Source organism: Macrobrachium nipponense, chromosome 25 (genome assembly GCF_015104395.2).
Source record: "Macrobrachium nipponense isolate FS-2020 chromosome 25, ASM1510439v2, whole genome shotgun sequence".
NCBI classification, from domain to species: Eukaryota; Metazoa; Arthropoda; class Malacostraca; order Decapoda; family Palaemonidae; genus Macrobrachium; species Macrobrachium nipponense.
In genome coordinates this window covers 51,951,500-51,963,881 of record NC_087214.1, presented here as the reverse complement: position 1 = coordinate 51,963,881, position 12,382 = coordinate 51,951,500, and the positions used below count along the sequence as shown (strand labels likewise).

The following is a 12,382-nucleotide window of genomic DNA, read 5'->3' as shown; positions in this document are numbered from 1 at the left end:
TCTTTTAACGGTTATTTTTATTTTATTTTATTTTAATTTCATGCAGCTTCTGTCATGTGACCCTGGCAATTGTATCGCCATTCTGTTCAGATTCATATTCAGCTGATCGATCTGATTGTCTTCTGTGGCTCTAGACAGTAAATAACAATTGCCTCTTTATTTAATGTCGTTGCATTTGCGAAGATGTTACTTAAGTGAATGTGGTCTATGGTGTATGATAAAAGTTCTTTTGGACAGAGAGAGAGAGAGAGAGAGAGAGAGAGAGAGGAGAGAGAGAGAGAGAGAGGGGGGGGGGGGGAGGGGCGGTTCATGTAGCACAAATAAGGGTTTCTATATTAGCAAATAACAAGTGAAATAATTTGATAAGATGATTTGTACCCCAATATTTCTGATGAACATTCGGTTGGCGTTCCATCAGTGCCATCGAGAGAGAGAGAGAGAGAGAGAGAGAGAGAGAGAGAGAGAGAGAGAGAGGAGAGTATTCACTGATCTTTCATTTGCATTTGACAAAGGGATTAATTACATGGAACATTAGTGCTTTGAAATGATAGTATATACAGAGGTAATATCCACTGATTGTAATTTTGAAGGTCAATATGCTGCTCATTTTCGGTTATTATTCGCTTACCCTGTTGTTTCCAGTGAGAATACCTTAGGATATTCAATATCCTATAGAAGGACTCTAAAATGATTTTTCTAAGAGGAGCTGAGTTAGAAATCGTTTTATTTCTGTTAATGATAAATGTATGAAAACAGTATTTATAAAGTTTATAGGTATAACTTTGTATTTTGTATCGCAAATAAATGGTTATTTATTTTGTACTCTATTTGGCATTTTTCTTGTGTTTCAGGTATGTGGCATTTGAAGTGTTTTCTGACTGCAAGCAAGGAGAGGTATAGTTGACCAGGGTTGCATAATTATTATTTAGCATTTTTATTTAGGTATTTTTTGTATTTTTATTTGATATTTCATTTTTAATTTTGTAGTCGATTATATATTTATTAGTTTATGTAAGCATTTATTCATTTATTAAATTCTACATCTGTTCAGAAATTATAGATATGTACTGGGAATATTTAGTTTTGTTTGTTTTCCATTTGTTATGTATTTTATTATAAGACACTATCAATTTATTCATCCATTTACTTATTTATTTATTTCTTAATTAAACTCTACATCTGTTTCTAAATTATAATAAACGTTTACTGGGAATTTTGAGAGTGACGTCCCAATGTATCTTTTGAGAAATGCAGGAGACAGACTGTGGTCTGCTGGGCTGTCTTTCTGACGGCTCCAGAAACCCTGCAAATGGAGACGACTCTAAAAATGAATCAATAGATAATGTCTTCGTCGGGAAAGTAACTAAAAAGAGAGCTGGACATTTTAATATTTCAGTCAAAGATGATTATGAAACAAAATAGATTTTACAGAATTAAAATGATTAATTAAAAGAAATTTTTTCATAAGGCTTTTTGATGAGAGAAACGTAAAACACACACACACACACACACACACACACACACACACACACACACACACACACACACACATATATATATATATATATATATATATATATATATATATACATATATATATATATATATTATATATATATATATATATATATACATATATATAGCGAGAGAGAGAGAGAGAGACTTGTGTTTATATGATTGAAAATCTAGTAAAATTAACTTCTCTTTCATCTGTTTAAGGTGCTTGTTTATAAGCTTTCATGGATACAAGGACTTCCCTGTGTTGAAGAGTTTTTTTTTCTATTTGAAAGACAAAGTATTTAATCCTTGGTCGTTCAAGAGCGAGAACTAATGTGGTGTGTGCGCGTGAGTCTGTAAGGAGAAGCCAAACAAATATTCACTGGAATCAAGCTGCATGTTATTTATATACCTCAAAAATTGTCGCACGTAATGGGCACATTGAAATAATTGGTTGAGTGAGATACTTACCCAAATTGTTCCGTAGATACTTCCATGTTTTTATAGTTTTGTAACATGCCGAAAAAAAAAAAGACGAAAAACGTTGACGTATTCAAGTTTGGACCTTTTATATTCATATCGAATTATTTGTTTTTGTTCTTATATTTAGGAATCATGTACCTATCTAGGAGCATGGATATGAGCATTTTTTTTTTTACATTAAAGTTGGTTCCCCCTAAACAAATTTCTCTTCATTTGTGTATTTTTTCATGCGTATAATCATGCGTATAATTATGCAAATTAAACTGGAGATATTCTTTGGTTTATCAAAGTTTAGGCGTTCTTAATGATAGTCATTTTAGTTATTTTAATTTTTAAAATTAATTGTCAGATGTACATGTTTTACAAATGACTAGTATTGGTCGATATAGTAATTTTAGAAGTACTTTTCACAGCTGACACCCGTGAGAGGAATGGCGATAATTCTTGTAGAGGAGCATTTACTTCTTGAAAGCTAGAAGGGCTCATTGTAACAGAGAGACTGAACTTATGCCTCCTGACTTTTTGGCTTATCGCTTGAACACGTGAGTCTTGATGGCAAGAATGTGAATTGATAGTTTGCCATTTTTCTGAGTATCTTTGACGTCTCAAGTACAGCGTTACTTTAGTGGGTAGAAATCTCAATTACGAGGGCACAAGCAATGAACTTTAAGGTCCACAATAATATATTAATGGTAGCGGTGTTAAAATTTTATTAAACTATGTAAAAGCTTGATAAAATGTTACTACTTCTACCATTAGTATATTATTGTGGACCTAAAAGAACATTACTTTAATGGTTAGTTTTTACAAGTAAGAAACATTAATTCTAGTTCTTTACTTTTTCCCCATTATGAATTTAGAAGTATTTATGGAGATATATCGCCATGAAATCATGCCTTGATGAGGAATCTACTATAATTTTTTAACAGTTCGTAGTAACCTGTGGTGGATCTGTCACATTACTTAAATTTCACATGAGTCTGTATTATTTTTTCTCTTTATGGGGCAAGATTATTCTATTGTTTTGCCTTACTAAGTATATCTTAGTTTTACTAGACCACTGAGCTGATTAACAGCTGTCCTAGGGCTGGCCCGAAGGATTAGATATTTTTACGTGGCTAGGAACCAATTTGTCACCTAGTAACGGGACCTACAGCTTATTGTGAGATCCGAACCACATTATATCGAGAAATTAATTTCTATCACCAGAAATCAATTCCTCTGATTTTGCGTTGGCCGAGCCGAGAATCGAACTTCGGATCACCGGATTGGTACCCGAGCGCGAAAACCACTCGTCCAACGCCTTGTAATTGAATAGAATTATGTTTTTAAAGATAAGGGTAATGATCATTGTTTATTATAATGGTTTTCGAGCCGACGGTAATATTTGCAGTCATTATTACTGACGCTTCTGTCTTGTGTCTGATATGCTGTGTTTTTGAACTGTAACCTCTTGAGGGGCTAAGTCCTGTGCGCTTCCACCAGGCACGATTAGCTTCAAACATCGGCTGTGGATATTTACCGCCGGGTCATAAAAATCAAACTAACGTTGTCACGTCTTTTAATTAAGCTTGTGAGCATCAACGTTCATCGCAGTCACTTTTATATATAAGAAAATAAATAAAGAGACCTGTGACACTTGACGGAGTGGCATAGGCCATATGAATAATAATAAACAATTACTCTTGTCGCTCAGCTTCTGCAGAGCAGAGAGGAAGTTATCTGTTGAAGTGAAATGTGTGGAAGACGACCAGAAAAGATATTCTGCTCTGAAAAATGAAACTGTCATTTTAAACGATTTTGTTATTATTAAAACAAAAATGTCTTTCAGTTTTCTTCTGAAGATTGAAAAAGAAACCTACAAAATTACTGTGTATAACGTGTTTACTTATAAGTATTTACATTTTATTTGACTCAACACTCGTATACTTACAGGCCCAATATATCTGTGGCCCTTATTCAAGAGATGCGTATATATAGGTTGTCAGCCTGGGTCAAGGCCCAGCACTGTTGGGCCTTGACCAAGGCTGACAACCTACGCATCTCTTGAAAAAGGGACACGGATAGGGCCTGGAAGTACTCGAGTGTTTAGTAAAATAAAATGTAAGTTCTTATAAGTAAACACGTTACACACAGTAATTTTGTGGGGTCTTTTTCAATCTTTGTTATTGCTGTTAACAAGAGCTGCAGCAAACCAGTTGTCTGAGACGTTTGCATCAGAATGAGAATGTCCTCAAGGAAAAGCTGAAATAAAAATGTGTTCAAAGAGAATGACTTTTATTGAATACATATTTTGCTTTTTCTTTTCTTCCATTTTCCTCATAAAAATCTCTATTTTTTTCTTTTTTCCTTTTTTTATTTGCTGTAGAAACGTTGCCATTACCCAGTAAATCTGTGTTCCTAATTAAAAAGAAAAAGAAAAAAGAAGACGGTAACCCCATCTTTGAAAGGAATCCTTTTCTAGTTTTTTTTTATTTGTGGGGGGGGGGGGGGGGGGGCCCTACGGGAGTTCGTTCGACATCCGCGAACCATCGTTTGTGGGGGCATAAGAAAAATACCGTTTGACATTTTTGTTGTTGTCTTTTTATTTCTTGCTCGAGACTCGAGGATTTCTGAAAGAAACGTCACGCCCTTTTCACGTTATGTCGGAAAGGGTCGTCGGTTCGCTCTTTCTCCTTCCATTTTTTTTCGTCTGTTTCGACCATTTTTTTTTTTTTACTTATTTACCGCCTTTTAATGTTCCTTATGTTGATTGCATTTTTGGTCAGAATTCGTTTTTGACCCCACGGTAACTGAATCACAAGGAGCCCCCCCTCCCCCGTCTCTCTCTCTCTCTGTCTCTGTCTCTCTCTCTCTCTCTCTCTCTCTCTCAATCACTCTCTCTCTCTCATATATATACATAAATATATATCTATATATATATATATATTACTATATATAATACTATATATATATATATATATATATATATATATATATTAATGTGGTATATTTATATATAAATAAAATATACATACATATTATATATACATATTATATACACAAAGTGTATTCACGTACAAATACACAGCTAGGCAGTCGTTTTTTAGTTCACACTTACGCACACATCATACATACACACACACACATAACACACGCACACACGCACGCACTCAGACAGACAGACAGACAGACATATAACCACAACCACGCACCCAAGTACACGCAATATATATATATATATATATATATATATATATATATATATATATATATATACATACATAATACAATACATATACATACATACATACATAATTATGGGCCTTTAGCGATCGCAAGCGATCTCACCCTGGGCATCCTCGCCAATATAGCGTCATAGAAATGGGGTTTATTTTAGCCTTTATTTTAGCCCTTGGAGGGATGGACCCTTCCCCATTTTCTCTGCTATTCAGCTAGCCGAGAGATGGAATCTTCCCCCATGCCACACTGGGATCCAATATTTTGCACATACTGCCTGAGGCATTGAACTTAGGGTTTTTACGCCACGCCAGAGGTTGCCACAGTGGTATTAGCAATTACTGGAGCCATTATGCATTGCATAACCCATATTTTGCATATGTATAAGGCATTGAACTTACGGGTTTTTAAGCCACGCCAGAGGTTGCCACAATGGTATATGCAAGTACTGGAGCCATTATGCATTGCATAAAGCCTTATGCATTTTTATGTAATTTTAAGGCATTGAACTTACGGGTTTTTACGCCGCCACCGCAGAGGTTGCCACAGTGGTAATAATTGCAAGGTTTAATGGAGCCACTATGCATTGCATAAGCCTAATTTTTTGCATATATGGAAGGCATTGAACTTTTAGGGTTTTTACGCCAACCGCCATTGAGGTTGCCAAAGTGGTTTATTAAGCCAATTACTTTGGAGCCATTAATTGGCCATTTTGCCATAACCCTATTTTGGCCATAAATGTTATAAGGCCAATTTTGAACTTAACGGGTTTTTTACGGGCCACCGGCCAAGGAGGGGTTGCCAGCCAATGGTATATGGCAGGTTTTACTGGAGGCCCATTAATGCCAATTGGCCATAAGCCAATTATTTTGCAATTTTATGGTTAATTAAGGGCATTTGAAACTTAACGGGTTTTTACGCCTCGCCAGAGGTTGCCACAGTGGTCTACTGCAAGTACTGGAGCCATTAATGCATTGCATACCCAATATTTTTTGCACATATGAGGCATTGAACTTACGGGTTTTTACGCACGCCAGAGGTTGCACAGTAGGTATATTTTTGCAAGTACTGGAGCCATTATGCATTGCATAAGCCATATTTTGCATATATGGAAGGCATTGAACTTACGGGTTTTTAAGCCACGCCAGAGGTTGCCACAATGGTATATGCAAGTACTGGAGCCATTATGCATTGCATAAGCCATATTTTGCATATATAGAAGGCATTGAACTTACGGGTTTTTACGCCACGCCAGAGGTTGCCACAGTGGTATATGCAAGTAATGACCACTATGCATTGCATAAGCCATATTTTGCATATATGGAAAGGCATTGAACTTACGGGTTTTTTTTTAAGCCACGCCGAGGTTGCCACAATGGTATATGCAAGTACTGGAGCCGTTATGCATTGCATAAGCCCATATTTTGCATATGTATAGCATTGAACTTACGGGTTTTTACGCCACGCCAGAGTTGCCACAGTGGTATATGCAGTAATGGAGCCACTATGCATTGCATAAGCCATATTTTTGCATATATGGAAGGCATTGAACTTACGGGTTTTTTAAAGCCACGCCCAGGTTGCCCCACAATGGTATAATGCAAGTACTGAGCCATTATGCATTGCAATAAGCCATATTTTGCATATGTATAAGGCATTGAAACTTACGGGTTTTTTAATTTACGCCACGCCAGAGGTTGCCACAGTGGTATATGCAAGTACTGGAGCCATTATGCATTGCATAACCCATATTTTTGCAATATATGGAAGGCATTGAACTTACGGGTTTTTTTATCGCCACGCCAGAGGTTTGCCCAGATGGTATATGCAAAGTAATGGAGCCACTATGCATTGCATAAGCCATATTTTGCATATATGGAGGCATTGACTTACGGTTTTTAAGCCACGCCAGAGGTTTGCCACAATGGTATATGCAAGTACTGGAGCTATTATGCATTGCATAAGCCATATGTTGCATATGTATAAGGCATTGAACTTAACGGGTTTTTTACGCCACGCCCCAGAGGTTGCCACAGTGGTATATGCAAGTACTGGAGCCACTATGCAATTACATAAGCCCATATTTTGCATATGTATAAGGATTGAACTTATCGGGTTTTTACGGCCCACGCCAAGAGGTTGCCACAGTGGTATATGCAAGTATGGAGCCACTATGCATTGCATAAGCCATATTTTGCATATAGAAGGCATTGAACTTACGGGTTTTTTTACGCCAACGGCCAGAGGTTGCCCCACAGTTGGGTTTTTAATTGCAAGGGGTACTGGGAGGTTCTTTATCCGCAATCGAACTTGGGAGGCCATTAATGGCAACGGCATAACCCATATTTTGCATATATAGAAGGCATTGAACTTACAGGTTTTTACGCCACGCCAGAGGTTGACACAGTAGTATATGCAAGTACTGGAGCCATTATGCATTGCAAAATAAGCCATAGTTTTGCATATATAGAAGGCATTGAACTTACGGGTTTTACGCCACGCCAGAGGTTGCCACAGTGGTATATGCAAGTACTGGAGCCATTTTGCATTGCATAGCCATATTTTGCATATATAGAAGGCATTGAACTTACGGGTTTTTGGTTTTTACGCCACGCCAGAGGTTGCCACAGTGGTATATGCAAGTACTGGAGCCATTATGCATTGCAAATAAGCCATATTTTGCATATATAGAAGGCATTGAACTTACGGGTTTTACGCCAAGCCAGGAGTTTGCCACAGTGGTATATGCAAGTACTGGAGCCATTATGCATTGCATAAGCCATATTTTGCATAATTAGAAGGCATTGACTTACTTTGGGTTTTTACGCCACGCCAGAGGTTGCCAGTGGTATATTGCAAGTACTGGGAGGGGGGCCACTTATGCATTGCATAAGCCATATTTTGCATATAAATAGAAGGCATTGAACTTACGGGTTTTTACGCCACGCCAGAAGGTTGCCAACAGTGGTATATGCAAGTAACTGGAGCCACTATGCAATTGCATAAGCCATATTTTGCATATAGAAGGCATTGAACTTACGGGGTTTTTACGCCACGCCAGAGTTGCCACAGTAGTATATGCAAGTACTGGAGCCATCATGCATTGCATAAAGCCATATTTTGCATATATAGAAGCATTGAACTTAACGGGTTTTTACTCCACGCCAGAGTTGCCACAGTGGTTTTATATGCAAGCCACTGGAGCCATTATGCATCGCAATGAAGCCATATTTTTTTGCATATATAGAAGGCATTGAACTTACGGGTTTTTACGCCACGCCAGAGGTTGCCACAGTGGTATATGCAAGTAATGGAGCCATTATGCATCGCATAAGCCATATTTTGCATATATAGAAGGCATTGAACTTACGGGTTTTTACGCCACGCCAGAGGTTGCCACAGTAGTATATGCAAGCACTGGAGCCATTATGCATTGCATAAGCCATATTTTGCATATATAGAAGGCATTGAACTTACGGGTTTTTACGCCACGCCAGAGGTTGCCACAGTAGTATATGCAAGTACTGGAGCCATTATGCATTGCATAAGCCATATTTTGCATATATAGAAGGCATTGAACTTACGGGTTTTTACGCCACGCCAGAGGTTGCCACAGTAGTATATGCAAGTACTGGAGCCATTATGCATTGCATAAGCCATATTTTGCATATATAGAAGGCATTGAACTTACGGGTTTTTACGCCACGCCAGAGGTTGCCACAGTGGTATATGCAAGTAATGGAGCCATTATGCATCGCATAACCCATATTTTGCATATATAGAAGGCATTGAACTTACGGGTTTTTACGCCACGCCAGAGGTTGCCACAACAGTATATGCAAAAGATGGGATTTAACATGCAATACATAACCCAATTCACATATGAAGTAGAAGGCATTAACCTAGGATTTTGACGCCACACCAGAGGTTGATTTCCACTCATAGGTGATTTGGTATCGATCCCTATTCCAGAGGGTATCATTTGGCAGGAGAGAGGGTGCCCTGTGGCCCTCCGAACAGCTGTTGACTCTCATCTTGAGAGCTGGTGCTCCTTCCTCCAAACAGAGAGATGAGAGAATCGCCAAGGATGCCTGATGAAAAGGCTGATAATAAGACTTGTCTTCACAGCTGCAAAGAAACAACCCATGTGAAGGATTCTGACTGACTTGTCACCAGTTGATGATGCTGCGTCAAGTCCCAGAGGCATTGCGATCTTCTAGGCCCAGTCGATGGGGTTGATTGCAGGATGGGCGTGTGGGAGGTGGGGGGACCTCGCCGTTGCTGGTTGCTGCTGGGGGGAGCAGCAGGGAACACCCATCCTGCAGTCAAGCCCATTGAATGGGCCAAGAAGATCACAGCTCCTCTGGAACATGACGCAGCAGTGTCCATCACCTACTAGTGATACGTCAAACTCCACAATTTTGGCTAATCAGGGGTTGTTTCTCTTGTTGTTTCTTCATAGTTTCCTTTAATGTTCATCCTGAGAGCTGGTCCTCCTTCCTCCGAACAGCTGTTGGCTCTCATCCTGAGAGCTGGTCCTCCTTCCTCCAAAAAGCTGTTGGCTCTCAAGTTAGGGGAAACTTCATTTCTTACCTCCCATTTCTATTCTTTCGATCTTGCAGCACTTGAAGGTTTTACTTTATCTCCAACTTTGGCAGAAGGTAGTGACCATTTGTTGTCAACCTTATCTGAATCATTTATCCATGGTTCATGTAAATGATACAATGTAATCAAGTTTTTCAATTTCCTTAAGCAATTTTTTTCTTAATTCTTTATTCCTCTCCTTTTCGTTTTCTAGAGCATTAGCCATTGACATAATCTCTTTATCTTTTCGGGTCACCTCACCCTTAATATCTGAATTCATGGCTTCCAATTGAGCCAACCGCATCTTCATCTTTTCGAGTTCTTCATTCAGAAGTCTGTTTTTCACTCCTTCATTTTCTAAACAATTCTTCAGTAGAGTCACTTCCTGGTCCCTCTTAGCTAAATTTTCCTTCATCTCAGCCTTTTCACCTTCGACTTCAGCTGCCCAGTTTCTTATCAGGTGAACATCTGCTTTCAGTGAATCTATTTCCTGTTCTTTATAGCCTAACTCTTCTTCTAACTTGGCCTTTTTGCCTCCAAGTTCAGCTACCCAGTTCCTCATCTGCTGAACTTCTCCATTTAAGATTTTGTTCTCTTCTTCTTCCATTTGTAAAGAATTCTTCAGTAAATTTATTTCCTTTTTCATTAGTTAGCCAATTTCCCTCTTCCATCTTGCAATTCTGTCCTCCCTAGTTCAAGCTACCCAGTCTCTCCATCTGCTGAACTTCTCCTTTTAAGATTTTGTTTCTCGCCTCTTCCTTCCCTTTTCTTAAAGAATTTTTCCTTCCTTCCGAATTACCTCAGTTCTTATTTGCTCCCTTTTCCTAAAGAATTTCCTTCAAATTCGATTTTACTTCCAGTTTTTCTTTTATTTGCCAATTCCTCCTCCTTCTTAGCAATCTGACCTCCTAGTTCAGCTACCCAATTTCTCATCTGCTGAACTTCTCCATTTAAGATTTTGTTCTCTTCTTCTTCTGTTTGTAAAGAATTCTTCAGTGAATTGATTTTCTGTTCATTATTGGCCAATTCCTCTTCCATCTTGGCATTCTGGCCTCCTAGTTCAGCTACCCAGTCTCTCATCTGCTGAACTTCTTCATTCAAAATTTTATTTTTTTCTTCTGCCTCTTCTAGGGAATTCTTCATCGATTTTACTTCCAGTTCTTTCTTGGCCAATTCCTCTTCCTTCTTAGCATTCTGACCTCCTAGTTCAGCAACCCAATTTCTCATCTGCTGAACTTCTTCATTTAAAATTTTGTTCTTTTCCTCTTCATTTTCGATTTGCTTCTGGAGATCGGCATTCTTCTGTCGTAAAACAGCTATTTCTTGTGTTGAAGCTTCCTTCGAATTCTTTAGATGGTCGCTCTCCTTCTCTTTCTCTTCCAGAGCTTCTTTCAGTTGGTCATTGGCCGTCTTGAAGCATTTGTTCTCTGAAGCCAACACTTGATTGGTGGCTTCAGCTTCCTTTATTCTCAAGGTGAGGTCGGTTCCCTCCTTCAGAGCACTTTCCAGCTCTCTCTCCTTCGTCACCATCTTCTGGAAAAGACTTCTCAATTCATTTTCCAAAATCTCGATTTCTCTGTCTTTTGCTTTCTTTTCTTCTTCCAAACAACTTTCGATTTCTTTTCTTTCGATTGCGTTCCGTTCAATCAAAAGATCTTTCTCCACAATTTCATTTTGCAGAAACTCGTTCTGCTCGGTTGCTCCTTCCAAGAGACGTTCCATTTCACTTTCCTGGAACTTACTCTTTTCCAGAGCCTCTTCCAGCATCTTTTTCTCAGCCTCCAATCGTCCTCGCTGGTGTTCCAACAGTTGGAAGTCTCGGGTCATCTTGTCCAGGTGTTCCTCTGTCTTTGCGTGTCCTTCTTCTTGCGTTTCCAGACGATCTCTCAGTCTGGCCACCTCGGTTCGATGCGATTCCAGATCTTTTTCCAATCCACGTACGTACTTTCCTTCTCGCTGGTATTTTCGGTAAGCAACTACTGCCAGGCCAGCCAACAATGCCACACCCATACAAGTGATGGCGACGGCCCTGCCTGGCGTCCAAAAGTTTTGTACATCATCAATTTCCGGATTAACAGAATCCACAGCTATAAGATAAATATCCTGTGATACACTCAAAGGTCCTTCAGCCCAATAGAGCGTCCTTAGGTCCTCGACAATTGAGTTAAACAAACCACAGGCCACAACTGTAAGTGCACAAAAAGCTACAATCAGTAGAGCAAACATGATTAATGTTACCCAAATATGTCAGTTGTCAATAGCCCTAGTTTCTATAACTAACTGACGAGCAGCTTCTTTCGACCCGAGGAAGGCTCCGGAGCGGGCTTCGGAGCGCCTCGTTCCCGGCTCGGCTCCGAGGATTTCTTATTCTTCTTCTTCTTCGCGTTTAGATGAAGAAGGATTCTTGCTCCCAGAGCTTCTAGCTGAAGTCTTTCTTTCGACGTAGGAATTCTAGTAGGAGATTATCTTCACCTTTTCAACTTTACCTCAACTGAAATCATTAATCTACATTTTTCCCTTTCCAGTATTCTCCTCGGATGTTCTGAAACGAGTTTCCTTTTTTCTTTTCTTTCATTTCTCCACAAATTTACTTACGTTG

General features: G+C 38.9%; 1 protein-coding gene across 1 annotated transcript; it reads right to left on the bottom strand.

Annotated features, from left to right (window-relative positions):
* Nucleotides 1-10,590: 10,590 nt before the first annotated feature.
* LOC135199082 (kinectin-like) lies at nucleotides 10,591-12,009 on the bottom strand. Its single transcript, XM_064226998.1, has one exon. It carries the CDS (start codon nucleotides 12,007-12,009, stop codon nucleotides 10,591-10,593), a length of 1,419 nt encoding a protein of 472 aa, XP_064083068.1.
* Nucleotides 12,010-12,382: the final 373 nt, after the last annotated feature.

Bases quoted from the DNA above. Each gene is read 5' to 3' on its own strand.
- LOC135199082 (XM_064226998.1), bottom strand. From the start codon at position 12,009: ATGTTTGCTCTACTGATTGTAGCTTTTTGTGCACTTACAGTTGTGGCC.